The sequence below is a fragment of the Hippocampus bargibanti genome, linkage group LG06 (assembly GCF_051943395.1).
Source record: "Hippocampus bargibanti isolate YZ-2025 linkage group LG06, ASM5194339v1, whole genome shotgun sequence".
Taxonomy (NCBI): Eukaryota; Metazoa; Chordata; class Actinopteri; order Syngnathiformes; family Syngnathidae; genus Hippocampus; species Hippocampus bargibanti.
Window position 1 is genome coordinate 27478267 of NC_142739.1, and position 26491 is coordinate 27504757.

General features: G+C 39.6%; 3 protein-coding genes across 4 annotated transcripts; 1 reads left to right on the top strand and 2 right to left on the bottom strand.

Moving 5' to 3' along the window:
* Window positions 1-244: 244 nt before the first annotated feature.
* Window positions 245-16491, bottom strand: bcl3 (BCL3 transcription coactivator). The gene is made up of 10 exons (XM_088998214.1): window positions 16361-16491; window positions 13098-13527; window positions 12113-12224; window positions 8803-8911; window positions 4903-5104; window positions 4724-4812; window positions 4546-4623; window positions 2933-3100; window positions 2410-2512; window positions 245-914 (listed from the first exon to the last, which is right to left on the bottom strand). The coding sequence occupies exons 2-10, from the start codon at window positions 13462-13464 to the stop codon at window positions 820-822; spliced, it is 1323 nt and encodes a 440-aa protein (XP_088854340.1). The 5' UTR covers window positions 13465-13527; window positions 16361-16491; the 3' UTR covers window positions 245-819.
* On the top strand, window positions 15218-23537 carry cblc (Cbl proto-oncogene C). Of its 2 annotated transcripts, none has more exons than XM_088998211.1 (9): window positions 15218-16572; window positions 17914-18060; window positions 19695-19851; window positions 20243-20364; window positions 20444-20581; window positions 20667-20754; window positions 21452-21583; window positions 21990-22172; window positions 22411-23537. In XM_088998211.1, exons 1-9 carry the CDS (start codon window positions 16136-16138, stop codon window positions 22438-22440), a joined length of 1434 nt encoding a protein of 477 aa, XP_088854337.1. In that variant the 5' UTR covers window positions 15218-16135; the 3' UTR covers window positions 22441-23537. The 2 variants fall into 2 exon arrangements, with proteins under 2 accessions (XP_088854337.1, XP_088854335.1); XM_088998209.1 differs by having other exon boundaries at window positions 15225-16572; window positions 21987-22172; window positions 22411-22754.
* Window positions 23538-23725: 188 nt separating this feature from the next.
* LOC148897074 (trypsin-2) lies at window positions 23726-25629 on the bottom strand. The gene is made up of 6 exons (XM_088998215.1): window positions 25539-25629; window positions 24898-25048; window positions 24566-24816; window positions 24331-24467; window positions 23950-24051; window positions 23726-23854 (listed from the first exon to the last, which is right to left on the bottom strand). Exons 1-6 carry the CDS (start codon window positions 25576-25578, stop codon window positions 23807-23809), a joined length of 729 nt encoding a protein of 242 aa, XP_088854341.1. The 5' UTR covers window positions 25579-25629; the 3' UTR covers window positions 23726-23806.
* Window positions 25630-26491: the final 862 nt, after the last annotated feature.

The window sequence follows — 26491 nt, forward strand, 5'->3', positions numbered from 1 at the left end:
GGAATTTGATTGGTGCGCACAACTGAAGAAGTTTAGTTTTGTTTAACTCCAGTATGCCCCGTGATCGTTGAGTATAAAGCTGATCAGAAAGTTATTGAAATGATTTGTAAACAAAAATCATTTCTAATTTCTATTAAATCTCCCATCTTTTTTTGAGAAATAGCAACTGTTTATGACATACCTACATATTAATATTCATACTGCAATGTAAAGCCTTCCCAAAAAACAGACACGATTGCATTTATTTTTTTTGAAAAAATACATACTTTTTATATGGCTGATTTTCAAGAAAAGCTAAATAATATACACTCAACAGACATGACTCACAAAAAGTTAAGGATATTAGACAACTGAGATCCAGTAAAACTGGAAGAGTGGCATAAAGATTTGGCAATGCTGTCAAACAGCAAGTTTAGTGCAAAAAGCACTAAAAGATCAAACAGTTGGACATTCAACAGGTCAAATGAAGTTCATCTGTTAAAATTGTAATGCAGTTTGGGTTCATTTGGAATTGTCATCACTTTAATTCTGAAGTAAAAGAGGGGCGACTGATAAGTTTCCATATGATAAATTCTGTGTGCAAAGTCTGTTTTTGTTGACCACATCCCGGAATCCAAAAATGGTCATTTTATCCTGCAGTTTGACAGTGGTTAACCATTTTTGATACATGAGGGCTTTGCGCTAATAAAATAGGAATAATAATAATAATAATACATTTCATTTATAACTCTCAACGACACTTTACAGTCACGTAATTTTTATGTGCGGGTGAGCAGCGGCAGCCATTCGCACCAGCGTTCACTCTACCCGGAAGTAAAGTTATGTTATGAAGGTCAGCATTGGTGCAGTCCTCGGTGAGTGGGGAGTGGAGGAGGGTGACGAACACTCTCTACTGTGGCTTGGAGATGGGGAACCTAAAATTGAAAAAAAAAGTTATTGAACCCACTAAATATTCCAAATAAAAAGCAACGTTGTAATTGACAGAGGGTGGAATACGTGGTGGACAAACAATACTAAGGGATCAAATGTGATTTTTCATTGAAACAAATGTGACGGCTTCCTTAAAGGACAACCGACGTCTCCGGACAGGTTGTCTCCATAATTTGTAAAATGGCTTCAAATGACTTCTACTGAGTGTATTTTACAAAGATTCCACCGCATATAGCTATATTTTACGTTTTAAGACTCGCGCTGAAAATTCCGGAAGTTTTGTTTTTGAGTTGGTGACGAGTCCGTACGTGACGTCACTAAAGGAACGCCCCTGACAAAAAAAAAAGACACATTGTAGCAGTCCTTCCATCACGTCAATGTATTTTGCTGTACTTGTTTGGTCTGAAAACCTTGTGTTGCACCAAAAGGCCGACAGAAGAGGGCGACCAAGCTCCATGGAAGGAATTTTTCAGCCTGTGGAAACGGGCTGATTAATTCCTCACAGGAGCTTGGTCGCCATTTTCTTCCTCTTTTTTGGTGATACATTTCCCCCCAATGTTGCCTCAAAATGGCACGGAATAAATTCTTTAATCGATTGCAAACATGTATGCTTTCCTCTTCAGAACTATTTGAATCATATTCATAACTGGATGTGTAACAAGAAGGCGTATTCTCCGACTCTGAAGCCATTGTTTTGATTCTCCAGCAATGCAAGACCTCTTTGCGTGACGTCACGAACTGGGGGCGGGACTTTCTGAAAATGCCCAATTCTCAGCTCATTTTTTTGCAGATTTTGGACACTTTAAGTCATTTTTATTGGTGTTTTGCATTTCAATAAAAATATCATACTGCGTGTTTTAGGTATTTTAGATGCTACAAAACGTTTTTTCTGATGTCAGTTAGGAGAATAATGAAAGGAAAATTATAATAATTTTAGAATATTTTTTAATGAAATAATTGTATTATTTTAATTTTGTGAAATTTAGCATGTATATTGATTTAACTTTTATTTTGGTATTTAATTTGACTTTCAGATTTTTTTATTTCACTCATATGTTTGTAATTGGTGTGAGAAATAAAAAAAACAACACAGATTTAAAGATTTGTCAAATCTATACATATAAAAATTGAATGCCTATTATTTATAATATTTTAGGAATAGTGATTATTTAAAATTTCTCAATGGAGTTGATGGAAGAATGAGGTGCATGACCCATAATCTGAACTATGTAGGGGTAATTAATGACGTGTGGCTGCCTTTCCAGCAGCTCCTGTATTTTGTTTTTCTACTTCTTTCTTTCCTTTCATAACTTTGCTGCTGTATTACTTCCCGTTAGAGTGAACGGTGGCGCGTATGGCTGCCGCTGCTAACCCGCACAAAAAAGTTCTTATCCCGTGACTGTAAAGTGTCCTTGAGAGTTTTGAAAGGCGCTTAGAAATCAAATTTATTAATATGATTATTATGATTATTATTCCTACCGATGCTCATCAAGTTGCTGCCGTGCGGCGACGCCGACATGTCGTCGTGTCGATCTGGAATTCGTATGGGTTTTGAGTCCCTACCTCGTAAAATGTCTACGATCTGCAAAAAAAAAAAAAAAATAATACAAAAATGATTATGGCGGTGCACGTCAAATGGGCCGCGAGCTCCATCAAAACCCATTCATCCATTTTCTCATTCTGAGGGTCAAAGGTCAGATGGGATACAACACTGTGGACTGGTTGCTAGCCAATCACGGGGCACTTGTAGGCAGTGGGGTAGTTTTACCCTCACAATTATGCTGCCGTGCTTCTATCCCACGAAAGAAAAAAAGATCTGGAATAGCTTATTAGGTGTAGAAATGTATAAAATTCATGAGTATTCTGCACTATGCGTCTTTGTCCACTAGATGGCAGGATAAACTAAAGGGACTAAATGACCATCATTTCCTACCACTGAAAAGCTACACACACGGAAAATTTCTCTGAGGGCACCTGACCTCCACCAATCATTAAAGCTCACCTTTTTGTTCTTGGCCAGCATGACGGGTGTGTCGTTGTGGTAGTTTTTGAGGCTGGTGTCGGCGCCGCTTTTCAGCAGCGCCCGCACAATGTCCGCCTGGCCCCGCGCGCAGGCGCTGTGCAGGGCTGTATTGCTGCTGTATGACGGTCTGTTCACATCGCAGCCGCTCTGCACCGAGCGAACAAGGGGAACACGTTGGACACGGGTACAAATTTGCAGTTCTTCGCAGAGGATACATAATACAGTAAAGTCTCGTTATATCGATATCCAAGGGAGTCCGAAAAAATATCGATATAACCGGGACTATCGATATATCCGACCCTGTTTGCATGTAATTTTCTCCGTGCGTGCACAGAAATAGTATCGATATAACCGGGACTATCAATATATCCGATATCGATATAACGAGACTTTACTGTATATGAGTGTTGTTGCACGGTCTGTCTGCCTGTGTTGCGACACCATTTGTGCTGAGATACCCGCCGCTTCAATGGCAATGGGAATCATAAAGGCAGTGTTTCCTTGGTTAGCGTTCACGTAGCTGAGCCTATGCGGTTGCTTGAAATACACAAAGTGAAATTCTTTTTGTTTCATGCCGAGCTTGACTTTGAGATATTTTTGAGTTCTAATACTGTGAGGGTCAAGATAAGAATGTGAATCTATTGTCAAATGTAATCGATAAAAAAAAATGTTTATTGAAACATATGAGACTGTTTGTAAGCCAATTGAGGCCATGTTTGTTTACTTGTGGATTTATTAATTTATTAATGTATTTATTTGTGTATTTATTATGTGTTTATTTATCCATTTATATAGCTATTTATGTATTTATTTGTGTGTTTATTCATGTATTTATTAATGTATTTATTTGTGTATTATTTATTTATCCATTTATATATTTATCCATTTATGTATTTTTTTCTGTATTTGTGTGTTTATTTATGTATTTATTAATGTATTTATGTGTGTATTTTTTATGTATTTATTCATCCATTTATATATTTAACCATTTGCATATTTATTCATTTGTGTGTTTAACCATGTATCAGTTAACGTATTTATTTGTTTTTGTGATGTATTGATGTATTTTTATATATTTATTTATCCATTTATATATGTATTTATCCATTCATATATTTATTTATTCATCTGTTTATTTATCGATTTATCCATCCATAGATCGCTAAATAGATCTATTTATTTTGCTATCCATCTATTTATTTAGCTTTCTATTTATTTAGCTAGCTATCTATTTATTTAGGTATCCATCTATTTATTTAGCTATCCATTTATTCATTTAGCCATCTATTTATTTTACCTGTCCATCTATTTAGATAGCCATCCATTTATTTAGCTATCCGTCTATTTATTCAGCTATCTATTTATTTGGCTATCCATCTATTTAGCTATCTATTTATTTAGCTAGCCATCTATTTATTTAGCTATCCATTTATTTAGCTATCGATCTATTTAATTACATCTATCTATTTATGTAGATATCAATATTTATTTAGCGAGCTATCCATCCATTTAGCCATCTATCCATCCATCCGTTTGTTTTCAATTAATGGTTAGCTCAGTTTTCGAACAGAGACGGGACAAAATCAGTTTACCTCAATCAGAAAGTGAACCATTTCCGCATTGTTGCTCTCCACCGCGAGAATGAGGGCAGTCTGGCCACTCTTGATGTCCTAATGAAGTTAATGCGGTAAAGTCATCCATGTGATGCAGGCGGGGATGAAACGAAAAGAACCTGGCGAGTCATTAATCACAAAAAAAAAAACGACTGACCATGGCGTTGACATCAGCTCCCGCCGCTAGCAACATGGTGGCTAAGTCTCGGTGTCCGTGGAGCACCGTCACATGGAATGGGCTCAAACCTGGGGCGAGAGTTCAAAAACGAGGGTACGGTGTGAACAGCTGAGTGGGAGAGGGGCATGGATTGACGGGTCTGAGGAACACGGCGTTACCCTGAAAGTTATTCATCGCCAGGCAGGCGGAGGACGAGGGCAGCGAGAGCACCACGGAGAGACACGCGGGATGCTCGTATTCGCAGCAGAGGTGCAACGCCGTCTGGCCATTACGGTCCAACGCCGACGGGTCCGAGCCGGCCCTCAGTAGCTCCTCTACCATGTCGGCTTGCTGAGTGATCACTGCCAGGTGAAGGGGAGTCTGTTGGAGTGAGGGGGTCAGAAAATATTTCGGGGAGCACCGAAAAGGTGACGAAGAATCCAAAAACAAAACCGAGTGTGTGTGTGTGTGTGTGTGTGTGAGAGTCGGAAAAAATATCGATTTAACCGGACTATCGATATATCCGATCCTGCGGCATGTAAATTTTCTCCTTCCAAGAGGCGAAACGTCAGCAAATTAAAGTCTTACTGGTAGTTTCGGCCCTATATATCCCTACTGTCCAGACGTGGCAGTGCCGGATTCTGCTATGATTGGTCCCTGCTCTCATGTTCGGGGGAGCAGAGGACTAATCCCTGCTGCTCCACTGATAGCTTCTATTGTCCTGACTGACGACTGGCCTGATTGCCCAATTTGCCCTGGTATCAATCACCTCATCAGCATAACTAAGCCTATGTTGCCAAGCAGTCTATTGTACGAACAATCCAAATTGAACCTCATTACAGTGAAGGGAAGGATTTTGCTGTTTTGTGAAAATAGCTTATTTTACTCCCCTTTCAAACCATCTATTTTCTTTCGCTAAGATTTTAACCTCATTGTCGTCAAATGAGTGGTTGCTAGCTTTTAGGTGCATATGTATTGCCGATTGAGGCCCACTAGTAACAGTGTCATATTTTTGTGTTATCTGTTTGAAAGTATTTAATAATAATAATAATAATAATAATAATAATAATAAATTCATTTATAAGCGCCTTTCAACACTCTCAAGGTCACGTTACAGTCACAGGATATTTTTAATCATGGTGTGGCAGAGAACAAGCAAACGCACGGGATGACCCGGATTGGAATCCTCTCTATCTGTGGTGCAGATGCATGACGCACTGGGGCCACTGTATGTTTTTTTTTGGGGTGTTTGTTTTTATTTTTTGGTGACACATGTTCAAATTCAATTCACTGCTAGGAACAAGGGGAGGACTTTCCAGTTAAACAATCCAGTAAAAAGATCGTCTTAATAGACTTGTCCGTCAGTTTCCCTGAATCTGGTGACTCATACACACACACACATGCACGCCCGCACACACACTCACACATATTTTGATCTTATCAAACAGGAACCAACTCATCTCCTCTTCATATTTAAAAGACAACCGACACCTCCGGACAAGTTGCGTCCATAATTTGTAAAATCACTTCAAATGACTTCTACTAAGCGCATTTTACAAAGATGCCACCGCATATAGCTATATTTTATGTTTTAAGACTCGCGCTGAAGATTCAGGAACTCTTTTTTTCGAGTTGATGACGATGCCCGAAGTGACGTCACGGAGGGAACGCCCCTGACCGAGAATGCAACACACAATGCATTTTGGGTACTTTTTTCATCTGAAAACACTGTGTTTATCGCAAAATTAGAAGGAAAACTACATAAATAATGTGATGAGGAATCATGTCACAGCCAATTGCGGTAACACGCATAAAGAATGTGTAACTTTACACAAATTCCCAGTGGACAAATCAGCCCATTTCCAACGCAGGTTGCGCATTTTCTGGGCGCTACATTAGAGTCCAGATGGCTTGAATTGATCCGGAAGGACTTCTTTAATCGATTGCAAACATTTATGCTTTCATTTTCAGAACTATTTGAATCATATTCATCACTGGAATCTGAACTCTCTAAGCCATTATTTTGATTCTGGAGCAAGGCAGTGTGTGACCAATAGTGACGTCAAGAACAAGGGGGCGGGACTTTCTGAATCTGCCCAGTTCCGAGCTGTGGCAGTTTTGGGATACTTTAAGTCATTTTTATTCGTGTTTTGGGTATTTTAGATGCTATAAAACGTTTTTCTGATGTCAGTTGGGAAACAAAAAAATGGTGTCGGCTGTCCTTTAAGGCATCAAAGCAGATTTTCCTGTCAATAATAATAAAAACAAAACAAAATAAAAACTTTGAGTGACAAAAAAAAAAAAAAAAACAAGGCCATCGATAAGCGTGCGTGCGGAACAAGGAAGAGCAGAAAAAAAAGCAAGGATGGCAAAGGGAAAATCCCTCATCTTTCCCTCCGTACTCTGGCATTCCTCGGAGATGAGTGGACCGTGAAATGCCTGTCATGCCGCGCCGAGAAGACAAGTGTAAAGAGCTCACGCATGCTTTCCTGCTTGCACACAAATAAACATTGAAGGCGGTGGGGGAGGAGGGGGTGATAGCATCACAGTAACACACAAAGAGAGAGAGAGAGAGAAACAGGGCGACGTGCAAGAAGGGAAAGTCCCCACGAACTACCCTGTGAACCTCAGGTATGTTACGAAACAGCCTCAAGCAACAGGGAGGAAGGGTTGATTGAGGGTGGGGGGGTCACGTGACTTCTCAGAACAACGATATCAAAGTACACATCACCGTACAGATGCTTAGCGTGCGCCAAAAACAAAGTGAATCTGATTCACAACAAGGCGGTGTTTTGTTTTGGGTTTTTTTTTGGGTGCCATTTTTGCCTCATCACTGCATAACAACATCGCTGATTTTCTGGGAAATTGTATTTATTTGTTTATCGCTAACTACATTGTATAGATTGATGGCTGATTTTGATTTTTTTAGTTGTCCATTAATACAATTACAAATTCTCATGCCTTAGTTTGTGGGAAAAGAACCACAGTCACCTTTTTCGCAGGCGAATAACTGGGAACACTCAATTTGGCTCCACCTCTTCTGGGTACATATCTAACCCCCCAAAAAAAATTAATGAATAAAAAATAGTGAACAATTAAAACAAACAAACAAATAAATACAATAAAAAAACATAACAAAATAACTACATAGATAACTAATTTTGTATTTTATTGATTGTATTCTATTTGTGATTGTATTTTATTTATTATAGTACCTACGCTTGTCAGTGGCTGTAAAGTGTCCTTGAGAGCTTTGAAAGGCGCTTAAAATGAAATGTATTATTATTATTAAAAATAGATAGCTAGCTCGATAGCTACTTATATAGATAGCTAGCTCGATAGCTTGATATATAAATAGCTAACTTGATAGCTAAATATATGGACAGCTAACTTGATAACTGGATATATAGAACTCAATAGTTAGATATATATAGCTAGCGAGCTCGACAGCTAGATGTATCGATACTGTACCTAGCGCAATAGCTAGATATATATAGAGATAGCTAGATATGTAGCTGGCTAGCTCGATACCTAGATATATAGCCAGCTAGCTCGATAGCTACATATGTAGATAGCTAGCTCGATAGCTAGTTATATAGCCAGCTAGCTTGAAAGCTAGATAGCTACATATATAGCTATCTCGCTCATTAGCTAGATATGTAGATAGCTAGCTCGAGAGCTAGATAGCGAGATATATAGAGAGCTAGCTAGCTAGCTCGAGAAATAGCGAGATAGCTAGATAAGTAGATAAATAGCTAGATAAATACCTAGCTAGATAGCAAGATAGCTAATTAACTATCTAGCTCGATAGCTAGACAGATAAATTGATAAATGAGTGAATTCTATTGAAGAATCACACATCAAGAGAGAATGCGCGGGCAAAAGCACGACGCCAGCAGGAAACAACGCCACTTCCTCTTTCATTCTTTTCCACCTTAGGCGAGGCAGAGGAATGTGATTCACCTGCCGTATGGATGCAAGTTGCATCATGTTGCCCTGATGGGGGGACTTTGATGATGAGGATGATAAAATCCAACAGTGTGCATGTACGATATGAAGAACGCGACGTGTTGCTTCACCTGTCGGAGGTTGTTGTAGATGTCGAGGCTTTTGCCAGCGCGCTGCAGCAGACGGACGAGTTGACGCACGATGGCCAGCTCTCCTTTCACCACCGCGATGTGCAAAGCTCTGGAATGAAGATCACAATTGGGCGTTCATACGTGTTGTGTCTCAAATCATCTTTTCACATTGAAATGAATGAAAATGGCATTAATATGTTCCGGAAATTTTTTTTGGGGGGGGTGGCGGTGGGGGGCAGGGCTTTAAATTAAGAAAATATTTGCACACTATAGTCGACAATGGAGGACACCCACACTGTCATGTATTTATGTATTTCTTCATTGATTGATTGATTGATTCATTCATTCATTCATTTATTCAGCTATTCATGTATTTTTTCATTCTTTATTCTTGTATTTTTTCATTTCTTTATTCATATATTTATTCATATATTCATTCATTTCTTTATTCATATATTCATTCATTCATTCATTCATGTATTTAATTATTCATGTATTTATTCATTCATTCGTTTATTTATTCATTCATTAGTTTTTTCATTTTTTATTCATTTTGTATTCATTTACTTTTTTCATTTTTTATTCGTTTATTTTTTTTCATTTTTTACTACTTTTTTATTCATTTTTTATTCCTTTTTAGTGGTTTCATGATTTATTTATTTATTTATTTATTTGCACAGCCGCTAGCTTCCAGTAAGGGTCACACGAAGGCTTTTCACGTCACTTCCTCTTCTTGCCAACAATGGCCGCATTCTACATGTGGGCCAGGCGGTGTGAAAACCATCAAGGTTCGCACAAGAAGGGGCTTTTCTCGCCAGACTGCAAAAGTTACGTAACAGGAAACCAGTTTCTCGCGAAGCCGTTCCAAGCGTTTCTGTGCGCACGACGACACATCGGTGCATCGTCAAACGGTGATGAGAGTGCCTTTGATGGAAGATTTTATGATAGAGGCAAATGTGGTAACGGATAGGAAGCGTCACTGAGTTATGTGAAGTGAAAAAAGCAGATGTATGCGAAAGTGTGCAGCTGCTAGCCATTCCTGTAAGTGACATCAGCACGCACACAGCTTGATGACTTCTGTGTTAAAAATGGGTGCGTGATTGGTCAAGAGCGCAGCAGTGAGGGTAGGTGATTTAAAGAGACAGGCAGACAACAGAGAGAGAGAGCGAGAAAATTTGAGAAAAGTGTGAAATTTGGACTCGTTTCAACTTTGATAGTTCAAAGGCAGATTGTAGACTGCAAGGTTAAAATTCCCATCAATCAGGCTCCACAAATAACCCGTACAAACCATCTGTACACTTGATGCAAAAAAGCTATCAACCCAGCTAAACAGAACACAATTGATGAGGAACAAGGTAAAATTATCACAGAGAAAGCACCTACAATGGATCATTCCTCAAGATGGTGAAAGAAGAAGGTTACGTTCCTCATTAAGTGTTTAATGCTGATGAAACGGCCACTGCATTCCATCAAGCCAGCGACCATCACAAAGGTAAATAAAAAAAACTTTATTATATAGTACAGTTTATTTATTTAATTATAATACCATAGCACATTTATTATTATTATTAAAATAAGGTATATTTTGTGTGTTTTTAAGGCTTAGAAAATTGGAAAGTAGAAAATTATGCTTTATGGGGACCTGGGAACGGATTATTCTCATTTTAATGGTTTCCTATGGGAAATAAATTTTTGGGATACACACTTTTCGCCTTACACACTGTTTGGGAACCAATTAAGTTCGTTAGCCAAGGTATCACTGTACTTCAAATTTCGCCTGTGCAGTTGGTTCGTTTAACAATGACAACGTTCTCACACCGGGGCCCTTAATCTCATTTCAATGCTTTCCGACGGGACGTGAAATGGGATTGCGCGACCTAGCAAAGCGAGGCTCCCGCTGACATCGATGCGAAAAGAACGTGCACACACACCAGAAGCACACATGAAGGCGATAAGACAGACAGACGGACGAAGTGAGCGGTAAATGAGGAAGTAACAAGCGGATGTTTGGTTTCTCGGGCCTATTCATTTAAAAAGGCCCAATTGGCAAGGCGCAAATACCCGAGAAAAACCACACAGGCTGCTTGATACCTCACACTCTTGGCTTGTAGCGACCCGCAAGGATTTGCATTGACGTAAGTGGCGATGCACGGTAGCAGTCAGGGTCGCATACGAACATCTTGCAAATAGCTCCTTGAGATAAGCACGGGGGAGGGTTGTAGAATTTGCAGTCAGTATTGTAATTACAGTGATACCTCAGCTTTAGTTTATGTACTTTTCGCCTTACGAACATTAAATTCGCAAGAATATAATCTTGGCATACGAACTAGTTTTCGGCAAACGAGCCAAACCACACGGTCGAACAGTGCCACGTTGGCTGGCGGACTAGTTTTCCACACCCCCGTTGAGTGCAGACGTGGTTTGCTATCGAGTGGAATACTTTTGCTATTATGGGACCGAAAAAGACCCCATCACAGGCTAGTGTTAAGCTGAAGAGGACAAAAAACTAAATTACGGTCGAGCAGGAGAAGGAAATCATCGAAAAACACCAACGAGGTGTGCGTTTGCGTGACTTAGCGTCCCAGTACCAGTGTGCTAAGTTGACCATTGCTATGTGTGGCTAAGGGTGTTTCTGTGTTGTCTAAGCAACGGTCTCAGGCAATAGAAGAGGTTGAAAAGCAGCTAACAGGGGACAGTGTGAGTGAGGGTATTATCGCTGAGAAAGCACTGCAATTTCACTCGGATACCGTCAAGAGGCAACCTGGAAGTTTGTCATCCACGGAAAACTACCATCACAATGGTAAATAAACTGACTTTATTATAGCTACAATACAGTAGCACATTTATTATACATAAAATAAGGTAGATTTTGTGCAGTTTTAAGGCTTATTGAGTAGAAAATTATGTTTTATGGGGACCTGGGAACGTATTATTCTCATTTTTAATGGTTTCTTATCAGAAATAACTGTTTGGGAGACGAACTTTTCACCATACACACTTTCGAGGAACCAATTAAGTGCGTAAAATGAGGTATCAATGTACACTGAAAATATTTGCAACATCAAAATTATGAAATGCTAATCTAAGACATACCCATGCCGCAAGTAGACCAGCAGAAATTGAACAACGCTTTTATCTCCAGTAAAATTTGATTAGTTTAACAGTCTCTGGATGGACTTCCTTAAAAACAGCATCAAACAGCTGCAGCTCATTCAGAACGTTGCAGCTCTGACAATCAAAAGATGTAATGCTTGAAATAATTTTTTTTTTTGGAGTGCCTTGTAGTGATTGACAGATTAAAAGCTCATACGTGTCTCCGTCTTCATCTTGCCGAGTGGCCAGCGCGATGCTCGCCAGTGGATAATGTGGGTGGTGGAAGCCAAGGTGGGTCACCTCTGGGTCGGTATACGTCAAGTAGTGATCTGACAAATAAAGGGCAATCAGTGGTGGATTAAACCCCTGTGAGCTACTTTATACACATTGGCAGAGCGGCAGCATTGTCGTGAGTTAACAGCAGTTGAGACAAACTAGATTTGAGCCAAAATGATCTTTGTAAGATGGGTTCACAATTTTTGTTTACATTGTTTTCCCGTTTAAAAATTGAAGTACACCGTACATTATGTGAAATGCAAAAAAAAAAAACCGTATAAAACACTGGGAAAAGAAATACGTTGACAGGTATGTGTACCAGTCTGGTACAAAGAAATATTGAAACAAACATGTTAAGTTTCAGAAATCAGAAATCGGGAGATTTTCATACTCGCTACAGTGGTGCGTTTTAAAATAATGTGAGCATTACAAAAGTGTATATTAGATGTAAATAAAACACTAAAATGTGTTCATTGTTTATTTATACATTCAATGACTATAAAAAAATGTATTTTTTGTTTTACATTTTCTTTTGTTTCACCTTACAAATTATTGTATCAGAAATCTTCTGACCAAATCATGAGCTTTAACATGTATGAAACAAAAACAAATAAATAAATAAATAAATACATAAACGTTTAAAGTATAATAAATATACTGTATACATCTGTGCTGTATGTCATGCATATTAGCATATTTGACAATAAAGCTGACTATTTTGTTTCTGGGTTTTAAAAACAAACGTTCTCAATGCATTTGAACTAGCAACGAATGAACTATAAATAAATAAATGTTTGAAGTAAATAAATATACTGTATACATGTTTAAGTTATTTTGTTTCTGGGTTTGAAAAACAAACGTTCTCAATGCATTTGAACGAGTGCCAATTTCCGCGGATTTTAACAAAGTTCGCCGAGCTTCCTCACTGTGCGTCCGGGTTACCCGAGCAACGACCAGCCGCTCAGCAGCGTCTCCAGTCCGGGAAAGACACTTGACCGGCCCCGCTTCTCCCGACGCCCGCTCATGCGGCTCCACGGCGATGGGTCGTTTCCGAAAAGGAAGCCGGAGGGAAGCTTTGTCGACCGGCTTCTTCCGAAGGCAGCCCGGGGCGGGAGCGAACGTCCCACAAGTGTGCGGAGGCGTCGGCGCAGGTGACCGGATGGTTTCCTTCCGGAATGTTCCGCATTCTAGTGCCGCCGCGGACGACGTGTTCCCCCGCTGACCGGTGCTTAGGTCCAGCGGCGTGGCGGCGAGCGAGCGGCCGTCACCGTTCGTGGTCATGACCGTCGGCATCCACCGGGTTGGGGGAGGGGGTGTGGGAGCTGCCCCGTCTCAGGTGCGTCTCGGTGGTTCACACTGGAAATCGAGTGACGATAAAAATCCAACAGACAGCTAACAAAAACCGATCACCATGGGAAAAAACCCCTTTGAGGTTCATACGTGTTTGTTTTTGTTAGTTTTGAGTGAATACGAATTTAACGGTTTCTACAATGTAGCCAAACGTAACTTTTGTGCTAATTGCAAAATTTGCATTGAAGCTAACGTGCAGCTGCCTACGTGCTCTTCACCATTGCTCCCACTTTAAAATGAAAGTGAATGATTGTAACTCACCATAGATAAGTGTGTGCGTGTGTACGCGCGCGCGCGTGTGATCGGGTATTCACCATTGCTCCCCCTTTAAAATGAAAGTGAATGATTGTAACTTACCATAGATAAGCGTGTGTATGTGTTCGGGGAGTACAGAACGTGCATTACCAATTCAGGTGGTAGAAATTTTGCATATAGGATAGAAAATTCATAATAATAATACATATCATTTATAAGCGCCTTTCATCTATATCTATCTATCTATCTATCTGATTTATGAGCTAGCAGTAATCCAGGAAAAAAACAATGTAAACTCTGCGGTCATCAGGTACGGACTGTAGGACATTAAATCCAGCAAGAGTTCAGAATGGGTCATTCTGGATTTTCCAAGGGAGATCTAACTGTGACGCCATCATTAGTCTCTTTTAATGCAATAGCACCCCCTTGGGGCAGATGAGATCATGTGCAGTCTAAAGTTGATACAAATTTGGAAAATTCAGTACCCGTTTAAATTTGGAGGGTGTCTCGTTTCCACAGTGGAAGGAAATTATTAAACAGCTCCAGATTTCGTCCTTTCTACTGTCTTGGTTAATTTTTTTATATTTTCTGTATTAATGATTTTTCATTAATAATAGCGCAAAGTAGTGGTTGTTATAAAACAGTGGTTCTTAACATGTGGGAATTCCCCACAGGTTAAGAACTACTGTTTTAAAATGATCTAGAATATTGATACAGTTGAGTTAACTTTAAAACGGAGAGATGGGCCAGGTCATCCGGAGAAGAGATTTACCTTGAACTCATTCACTGCCATTCCCAAATTTATTCGGGAATTGAATATATGACGGGGAGCGCCATTCCCTAATTTGTTCGGGTTTTGTTTTTTCTTGTTTGGGTGCCGATAAAGCGCTGGCCATAACCTCTCGCAATGTTTTTCCTTTCCGCAAGAGGGCAGCATTTCCTTTTTCCATGTTACCGCTTTGTTCCAGCTTCAGCTGTTGTTAAAGCACAATATAAACTCATATGTACGTATTGTATTGTATTTTGGAACAGCCGCCCCCATTTCAAGCTCAGACAACTCCAGACCCATATAACTTAGGAATTAACTATTTTTTTCTGATGAAAGAAGAGTTTAAGGTTTCTTACCCAACAGTGAATGTTGATGTAGTCCTAAAACTCGACACTCCGTGGTTCCTGCAATTTGAGTGAAAATGAGCAAAACCCTGGCACTTGTAATTATTACAATTTTGCACATCGTTTGGCAGTGAATGAGTTTAAAACAACTTTCATGTCAAAATAGTACATTATACTTACAAATGTTACATTTTCACCACACAATAATGTCTTCAATTGTTTTTAATGTGTGGTGGATTACTACGGTGGCTCATCTGCGATTGGTTCTCCCTGCCACACCCCCTTCATACAAAACAAAGCAAACCAGATATTCCGGCTTCAAACAGGATGTATGCGGTAGCAACGCACCATAATGGTGACAGGTAAAGGCTGCATTTGGACTGCATTTTTTTCCCCGATGTTTTCGGAGAGTGTGATGTGCGTCGGCACGGATTGACCCTGCTTGACCGAAAGGCACTGAAAACCTCGTGAAATGGTTGTGAGTAGGTCGACGTTTGGCATGACGATTATCGCTTGTGAAGGCGATCCTCAAAACATCTGCTTGCAATTGATTTTTTTTAAAACAATTCCGGCATCACTTCACGTGTGAAAAATAAGAATTGAGTATAAATGTGGTTTTTTTTCATAGTATAAATTTCCCTCGATGATAGATTTTTGACATACAGTATTTATAACATTAGTTTGAACTGGGTTGAAAATCACATCGCAAGCATAATGGGGCAGTGGATTTTTAATTTTACTTTTATTTAAAAAAAAACATTGAACATTTTTAAAATGACATTTGTCAAAAATGTGTCTTAATTTTATTTAGTATATTTTTTTTAATTGGAGAAGGCGTGGTGCATATTTGCAACATGAACAATAACATTTCATCGGTTGTAAAAAATGTGTACATATTCACACAATAGCATTTAAAACATTGAGTGTGGAAATAATACAAATAATTTAGAATATTTTCTTGATATTCCTGAATTTTCAGGAGACAAAAAATGCATGAAAGGGAGAGTAACACTGCCATAAAAATCAAATTAATCTATAAATCTTTGCGGCGAATCCAAATTTTCTCAAAACGGACTAGCTTAAAGTTGTTTTGGGTTCCGTTGTAAACATTTTTATTGGTTACTGAACACGAGACAATAATTTAGATTAAAACTTTGTTACTTCCGGGTTGAGTGGACGCTGGCGCGTGTGGCTGCCGCTGCTCACCCGCAGAAAAAAATATCCTGTGACTGTAAGGCGCTTATAAATGAAATGTATTATTATTATTATTATTATTATTATTATTATTATTATTATTAAAACACCAACATCCCAACGTGTCATGATGGCGACAGCAAGTTCAGAAGAAAACACGTGTCAATGGTTTAGCAACGGCGACCACAGACTGGTCAACAAAACTCTTAAGAAGTTAGAAAAGCTGCACGAATCCTGCACGGACCCTCGGCTGGGCCTAAGGAGCAGCCCGCCTTACCTGCCTGAGCTGTTGCCCGATACGGCGTCAGCGCTGCAACGAGTCTGGGAGCCCTACCGAGGCCTCGGGATGCTGACGGGCCGAGCCCCCGCCGAGGACGAGGCGGCGTACCTCAGGGTCCACGCGAGAAACCTGTTGGAAAAGACGCACAGGGCCTTGCTGCTGTTTAAAGAAGGGAAGGAGAAGCTGTTTGATGAGACGTCCAGCTACAGGTACATGCAATTCTTTCAAATCTTCTTTGTAAACACACTGTGGCAAAAAAAAAATAATAATAATAATAATGTTAATACTTTATCCACAGTACACTAATGACCCAAAAAAAGTAATAGTTGTGTAGTTACATCAGCGTATGCATTTGGATATATATACATATATATATACATATATATATATACATACACACACACACACACACATATATATATATACACACACACACACACACACACACACACACACACACACACACACACACACACACACACACACACACACATATATATATATATATATATATATATATATATATATATACACACACACACACACAGATACACATATATACACACACACACATACATATATACATATACACACATACACACACACACACACAGATAGATACACATATATACACACACACATACATATATACATATATACATATACACACACATACACATACATACATAAACATACATATACAGTAAAGTCTCGTTATATCGATATCGGATATATCGATAGTCCCGGTTATATCGATACTATTTCTATGCACGCACGGAGAAAATTACATGCAAACAGGGTCGGATATATCGATAGTCCCGGTTATATCGATATTTTTTCGGACTCCCTTGAATATCGATATAACGAGACTTTACTGTATATACATATACATACGTATACATACATATACAAACATACACATACATATACTCACATACATATACACACATACACATACATACATAAACATACATATATATACATATACATACGTATACATACATATACAAATATACACACACATATATATACACATACATACATACATAAACAAATACACACACGCGCGCGCACACACACACATAATGTACATACATAAAACACATTTTTAAAATGTTTTTAAATCAGCTAACTGGTATTGCAAATGCTCAATATTTTCAACACATTTAATATTAACCGAAAATATCAATGTGCCTAGTGGCATAAGTATATTTCAGTAAAATCATTTTACTAGTTAGTCAGAAATAAATAAATACATAAATAAATAAATATGATTTCTTTTACATTTACTCTCAGGACTAAACAGCGCAGCGAAGCGCGCAATTCTACAGCCGTACTGCCAACCACAATCGACTCATTGCTTCAACAACATAAATTATGTTGTACAGTATTGCGGGAAAAAAAATGTGTTTGAAGAAAAGAATAACAAGAACAAGCGTCAGTGGAAGGTTTTTGTGGTACTGACAGAAAAGAAAAGAGCATCACAAGCATCCTGTGAAAAACAACGCAAACAGCCATTGACCGAACTCTCTGTTATGTTTCCATACCAGGAAGGATTTAACCAAGCTATCCCTACTCTTCAGTCACATGCTTTGTGAACTCAAGGCCTTGTTTCCGGGTGATCGTTACCACGGCGACACCTATAAGGTGACCAAGAGGGAGGCGCGGGACTTTTGGAAGACGACCTTTGGCAACAAGTGAGACTTTTGGCTCGTATTTTAATAATAATAATTAACATTTCATTAAAACTCTAAAGGTCACTTTACAGTTACACTTTACCGCACGCGCTAGCGCTCACTCAACCCGAAAGTAACTCAAATACAGTAAAGTCTCGTTATATCGATATCGGATATATCGATAGTCCCGGTTATATCGATACTATTTCTATGCACGCACGGAGAAAATTACATGCAAACAGGGTTGGATATATCGATAGTCCCGGTTATATCGATATTTTTTCGGACTCCCTTGAATATCGATATAACGAGACTTTACTGTATATAGGAAGGTAGCTCGCTAGCTAATAGATAGCTAATAGCTAGCCAGCTAGATAGCAAATAGAGAGCTAGCTAGCTTTTGAATCATTGATGTGTTTCTTTGCTGAAAATTCAACAAGGTTGTCATGCCTCACATAAAAAATAAAAATAAAGCTTAATGAAGCTTCTTTCATCAAAACGAAGCTTCATCGAATAGAAAAATAGTTGCTATGCTGCCATCTTGTGATCCTTCTATGGAATTACAATTTTTTGGGATGGATGGATGTTGACTTTGTTCACATTTGTTCATCCACCCTGTCAAACACGCCAAAAAGTACGATTTATGCCAAAAAAACGCAAATGTGACGATAACCATAAAAGAGGAAATTAATAAAGTAATATAAGCTCAGTACTTATTAGACTATCACTTTCTGGAAATACAAACATTTTCATCTATCTCGCAGGATATCTACCTAGTTAGCTATCTAGCTGGCTATCGAGTGGATATCTAGCTATTAGCTGTCTATTATTAATAATAATAATAATAGCAATAATAATAATACATTTGATTTCTAAGCGCCTTTCAAAACTCAAGGTCACTTAACAGTCACAGTTGACGCGTGTGGCTACCGCTGCTCACCCGCAGAAAAAAAATATCCTATGACTGTAAAGTGCCATGAGAGTTTTGAAAGTCGCTTATAAATAAAATGTATTATTATTATTATTATCCAATGAGCCAGACAGCTAATAGCTAGCAAGCTAGATATCCATCCAGACAGACAGACAACAGATAGGTAATAGATAATACTAAACAGCAAATAGCTAGCCGTTCAGCGTTCACTAAACCCGGAACAACTCAAATAGATAGAAAGCTAGCCATCCAATATATAGCTAGCCAGCTACCTACGGTATCCAGCTAGCTACGGTATCCAGCTCGCCAGCTAGCTACGGTATCCAGCTCGCCAGCTAGCTACGGTATGTCGCTCGCCAGCTAGCTACGGTATCTATCTATCTATCTATCTATCTATCTATCTATCTATCTATCTATCTATCTATCTATCTATCTATCTATCTATCTATCTATCTATCTATATATATTAGTTATTTATTAGTTTATATTAGCTATGTATTATTTAGCTGGCTAGCTTTCTAGCTATTTGAGTTACTTGTGGGTTGAGTGAACGCTGGGGCGTGTTGCTGCCGCTGCTCACCCACAGAAAAACTTATCCTGTGACTGTAAAGTGACCTTGAGAGTTTTGAAAGGTGTTTATAAATTAAATGTATTATTATTATGATAAATTTCCTCCCGTTGACGTTTTATTTACCTGCGCCAACGCCTCTCCGCTGCTGCGCAGATGCATCGTGCGATGGAGCTACTTTGCGGAGAGGTTGCGCAGCGTGCACCCGTTCCAGGAGGGGCTGGAATCCGTGGCCCTCCAGTCTACCATCGACATCACTTGCAACGACCACGTCTCCATCTTTGAATTTGACATCTTCACGAGGCTCTTTCAGGTGAGTTGCTGACACCCTAGAAGAACAATTTGGAATTAAGTGGAGCTTTTTTTCATTCTTACTTCCTTTTTTTTCCTTTCCGCTTTTCATGCATCAGACAAGTTCTTGTGCTTCACACAACCTGACAGTGAAATCGATTTTCAATGCTTAACTTACCACTCCAGTGCCAGTGCCAAACAATGCCAGAGGTCCAACCAGCACTTTATCGGCAACCCAGCACGAAAAATCCAAACCTGAACAAATTCAATAATGGCGCTCTACGTCATATTTTCAATTCCCGATTAATTCGGGAATGGCAGCGAATGGATTAAAAGACCTTCATCGAAGACAAGGAAAGTCTTAAGCAAATCAGGATTTGGAATTCCCAACTAAACATCATTCCCCCTTTTAGCCGTGGAAGTCCCTCCAGAGGAACTGGAACCAGCTTGCTGTCACCCACCCGGGCTACATGGCCTTCATCACGTATGACCAAGCCGTGTCACGACTGCAACGTTACCTCCACAAGCCGGGAAGGTACGCACGCCATCAGGACTCACACTGGATCTCATACGCTCAAAGTCACTCCTAATCACGCCTTGGTTATTCCCATTAGCTACATCTTCCGTCTGAGTTGCACCCGAATGGGTCAGTGGGCCATCGGTCATGTGACTGACGAGGGCGAGATCACGCAGAGCATCTCTGAGAATATGCCGCTTTATCAGGCCCTCTTGCAGGGCCAAAGTCAGGGCTGGTTAGCATACCCGCGCACTTATGTGTTATTATTATTATTATTATTTTTTATTGTGTGTTCTTTGACGTGTCTTAATGTTTGGCAGCTATTTGTACCCCGATGGGCAAGACGTGAACCCAGACCTCAGTATTCTACAACGACTTGAACACAAGGCAAAAGTCAGCGTTACGCAAGTAAGTCCATTTTATACACAGATTTTATTTTTTGGGGGGGACCATTTTGTGCCCAAGCCCAACATTTGATTTTTAAAATTGGAGTGACAGGACTGGCCAAACGTCTAAATATACAGCTAACATCCGATCAATTTCAAAAGCTTTCCCCTAAAATCTCCTCATATTTCGAAAATTACACATTAAATATTTCCTTAGTATTTGTCATAAAACAATAATCAATACATAATTAGAAGGCTATTTACATGCACTTTAATATGGTGTGAAAAATATGCGATGAATTATTGAAAAATGTCACATCCCTACATAAAATGTAATCAACCAAATAGTGTAAATAAAAACCGTCGTGTTATGAAATTATTATGCTAATAGACATAATAAAAGCCAAGCACGTAAGCAGCACTCAATTAATAGTTACAAATTAAATTGCATTGTATGAAATACGTTTTTGATCACATACAACAACAAACCACAATTACGTCCGAGACAGATCTCAATTGGGCACGAGGCTAAAAGCTAACATTTTCAATTAGTTATTAGCCATTAAAAAACAGAGACTGGTCATTTCGCTTTATGTGAGCAAACGCACAAACTCAGCTGCAGTATCGATTCCTGATCGAATACGATTTGACTTTCGAAACTTGCGACTGACCTTGTTTTCTCCGACGTCGTTTGTGCTCTCATTTCTGTAACCGAACAGGAGCAGTACGAAATTTATCAAGACGCAGGAACCTCCTTCCAGCTATGTAAAATCTGCGCGGAGAACTTCAAGGACACTCGCATCGAACCGTGTGGACACCTCGTGTGCAGACGCTGCCTCGACTCTTGGCTGGTAAGACGACGTAACACGAATGCGGGACCTTCCGCCATTTTTAGTGCTTCAAGACATCGCCGAGATATCACGTAAGGTAACGACCAATCACGGCTCGTATAGCTTTCGGCACATGAGCCATGATTGGTTGATACCTGACAACACGTGACGTCTTACTGTTTACTACAAGCGGCAAAATCGCCGCCACCTGATAGCAACAAAAATCTGGGCTATGATTGGTTGATACCTGACAACACGTGACGTCATTACTGTTGACGACAATGAAATTAACAAAATACAATGGATTTCACTGCTTAATTTATATTCCACAACCGCAATTTTATTCTGATTTTTGTGGCCATAAAATTGCATTCACTGGACAGTACAATAACACCCGATTAATTGCTCTATTGTGAAAATCCAGCAGAAATCGGCAGGCCACAAGTGTCCATACTGCCGCTGTAGCATCGAAGACACTGAGCTAGTCGAAGTCGAGTCCTACCGTCCGAAAATCGAAAAGGAAGAGATCGATAAAGACGACGACGATCACGAGGACATTGAGATGGTGGAGAAGCAAATGGCCTCACCGAGGAAGACGGCACGTGCAGATGTTAGTTGTGTCTTTTAGTTTTCTCCGCACTTCTTTGACGAGTTGAATTTGACATGTTCCAAAAATTAACATTCACATTCATTTTTCAAGTTAGCTTTTTTTTCCAAAACTGCTGCATTTTTACATAAATCACTCACTCGGGCACACCCCTTATAGGCACACACTCAACACAAGAAAATGACACGTGAAAACAAAGCAGTTCATTTGACAAATGCTTCTTGTGTTTTGTGTGCGCCAGGCTCCGGAGAGAAAAGTTGATCAGCAATGAAGAACACTTCGAAGCCATCCCAAACATATTTTTGAGGAAATAAATAATTTAATTAACATTTTGTCATTATTATTATTATTATTATTATTATTATTATTATTATTATTATTATTATTATTATTATTATTATCATCCTTATATTATTATTATATCCTTATATTATCATTATTATTATCCTTGTATTATCATTATCATTATAATCATTATTATCATCATTATTATTATTATCATTATCATTATTATCATCCTTATATTATGATACTTTTATTGTCATTATTATCATTATTATCATCCTTATATTATCAATCATTATCATTATTATTCTTATCATTATCATTATTACCATCCTTATATTATCATTCTTATATTATCATCCTTATATTAACATCATTATCATCATCATTATTATTATTATTTGTATTATTATTATTATTATTATTGTGTGTTTTTTTGAAAGTTTGTCAGGAGCTCATGTAAGCGCCGTTCATTAATTGTGAGAACATTCGTGCAACATTTAATTAAATGGGTTAAAATTAACTATTTTTTATCAAACGAGAAAACGTAAATGGATAAAAAAAAAAAATCATAAAAGCAATTCTGAACTAAAAAAGGAAGTCCTGTATTTATTCGAGTATAACGCGCAAAATTTTCTACCTAAAAAAAGAACTCAAAGTTTGGGTGCGCGTTATAAACGAAGCCTGGGAAAAAATATCGTATACAGGTAACATCCGACTTACGACCACCAGTACTTACGACCACGACCTCCAGATCCGCTGTTAAACATTTTAAGAGGGGGAGTTTGTGAGTCATTTAGCCTCAGAGTCTCTATTCAACATTTTGAATGGATTTCGACTTACGACCATTTAGACTTACGACCGTTTGGTCAGAATGGAACTTGGTCGTAAGTCGGATGTTACCTGTACATTTAATGCTTTATTCCTTCCAGGAGGGGGCATTTCCATGGCTTTTCTCCATAGGCATTGTTGTTAAGGTTCAGTTTTGATTCTCGGAAAGACGGATCACGCGCATTCCTTTTTTTTTTAATTGTTGATTACCATTTCTTTAGCTCTGCATCATTTCCTTTTCTCGCCCACACTGAAACGTGAGTGTTTTGCACAATTACCAATATCCAGAGTTTTAATTCAGTGTTCTTCATGTTTTAATTGATATATGGTTGGAAAAAGTGAAACAAAATTTTATACAGATTTTTAATAGAAAATTAGAGGTGAGCGTTATACACGTGTGCGCGTTATACTCGAAAAAATACGATACGTTTCAGATGATATATTTTAAGATTGCTTTATTGGTCATGTTGTCCAGCACTAAAGATGGAACGCAAAGTGCTTGACGGATCCACACAGATCACTTAGTAGCTGGCCATGGTGGACTCCAACCAGTCGTTGAAGATGCAGACCTTGATATAGAGAACGTGTGGTAAATCGTTTTTTTTTTTTGGAAGACTCTGAGACGATCATAATCAAATATCGTCAAACCAAGTTGGAACCATACCTTGGCGTAGACACCGGGATGGTCCTTCTCGGCACAGCCGTAGCCCCAAGACACGACACCCTGAAGCTCACCGTTGCACACCACGGGGCCGCCAGAGTCACCCTGACACCATAAAGTTCATATTTAACAACCAAAGTTGGTGGTTTGTAACAGATGCCCAAAAATTGCGGTCAATCGTTGAATGAAAAATTGTTTGGAAATACAGTAAAGTCTCGTTATATCGATATCGGATATATCGATAGTCCCGGTTATATCGATACTATTTCTATGCACGCACGGAGAAAATTACATGCAAACAGGGTCAGATATATCGATAGTCCCGGTTATATCGATATTTTTTCGGACTCCCTTGAATATCGATATAACGAGACTTTACTGTACCTGGCAAGAGTCCTTGCCGCCCTCCAGGTATCCGGCGCAGAACATGGACTTGGTGATCATGCCGGGGTAGGAGTTCTTGCAGTCCCTCTCGGACAAGATGGGGAGGTCCAAGCACTGGAGCTTGTTCTTGTCAGCAGCTGCGGGAGACCATTTTCAGAGGAAAGTCAGGCTAACTTGGGAAATCAAGACTGTTGGTCCCCGAGACAGTCCAGGACCAGAAGCTGACGCGACTCACTTGAGCTCATGGTGTTTCCCCATCCGGAGACTTTGCACATGGTTCCAGCGGGGGCGCAGCTGCTGGGCAGGGCCACGGGCTTCACGTTCTCGTTGAGGGTGGCGGGAGTCCTCAGTTTAATCAGCATGATGTCATTGTCGATGTTGTACGAGCTGTACCGGGGGTGGCGGATGATGCGGGAGGAGCTGATGAACTGCTCGGTTCCCTCGTTCACCCTGATGTTGTGCTCGCCCAGGTGGACCTCCACGCGGCTGAGGAGCATTAAGACTGATTTGAAATGATTGACCGTCGATAAATTGAGGCCCGTTTACCAGAACGGGGGCGTTACGTACGACTTGTAGCAGTGAGCGGCGGACACCACCCAGTTCTCATTGATCAGGGAGCCACCGCAGAAGTGGTAGCCGGAGTTCAGGGACACCTGATGGGGCTGCGAATGGGGCTGGCACTCATAGCCTCCGACGATCTTGTCGTCCTCCGTGGCAACTGCGATCACATGTTGGGGAGGAAGGTCATAAAGGAACGAATAAATGACATTCTGGAAAGGTTCTGATCAGTGGTGGATTTTTTTTGGACTCTCTTCAGTTCCTTCGACTCCCTGCTAGTTGACGAACATGAGCATGTCAGAATGCGAAGGAAGTCTAGTGCTAGACAGACCCAAACCAACAAACACCCATTCCGGTTTCACGAAAGCCGATTTGATCTATAGACCAACCTCCGCTCAATAAACATCAAATTGGTTCGCTCGAAATGGTCCCGAACAAAAACCTAGTTGCATTTCCCAATTTTCTCATTTAAGCGGAAAACTCTGGATTGATCCCAGGCAGTCTCCTATCTACCGCCGTATCGTGACGTTGACTCCATAACCGGCTACCTCGGTGCCAACCTAAAATCGATCACCATCCACACTGCCAACGTTAAAATAGATGAAAATTATTTATCGCCGTGAGCCCTTGTTAGCTAGCGGCGCACTTACAGGCAGCTCCGATGAGCAGAACGAAGACCAGACACCTCATGGTTTTTACCGAGTGATCTTGTTGATGACTAGACCTTACCTGAAGACTCACCTTATAAACCACCGCCGGGACCGCTGTCCTCCTTCGACGTCCTTCCCCATTGGTCAGCAAGGAGCCAATCACACTAGAGGACGTCGGGGTGTTCCGGATCTAATTTTTATCCAGGCGTCAACCTTCTGTCAACATCAAACTTTGAGAGTTAAGATTTTATTTTACTCTGTGTTTGGTGTTGGAATATTAGTCACGAAAAACCAAAAGGCAAAGTCCGACAAAAATATGCAGAAAATATGCCCTACTTTCAATTCATGTGACATTTTCATCTTCCTTTGAGCTTTCACATTTTTTTCCCACCCTTTGCCGTTAAAGGCTTTCGCATATAGTGACATAACAGCTTTTGTGTATTCGATATCTCTTGGCATGTGGAGGATTTCCCAGGATTTTAGCCCAAGTAGCCCTGCCCAATCTTAACGAACAAACAGAAGACAAGGTCACGGTTAAATAACATTTGCTGACAGGACTCAACAGGACACGGGTGGTCAAAATGCAGAGTGATTTATTTTCCTTAAACGAAATATACCACTGAAATATTGGGGCTGATTGTATGATGCGTGTGTTCGGGACTAGGATGTGGTGTTCAGGATAAGCAACGTTATTGTTCCTGATGGAAATTCCTTCAATCCAAAGTGACGGTGGAAGGAACAGAGTCTAAAAATACTCTCTTATATTATGTGCAGATACGGGTAAATGGTATTAGATTTTTTTAGGTTTTTGTCGTCCAAAAGAATAAACAGAATCTCTATAATTTGGCCAAGGTCTGGTATCCGATGTGGCCAAATGTTTTTGAGCTGCCACGTCTAAAAACACGAGGCCACAATCAAGTTCTGAGCTTGTGAACAGTCCACCTGCTAACGTT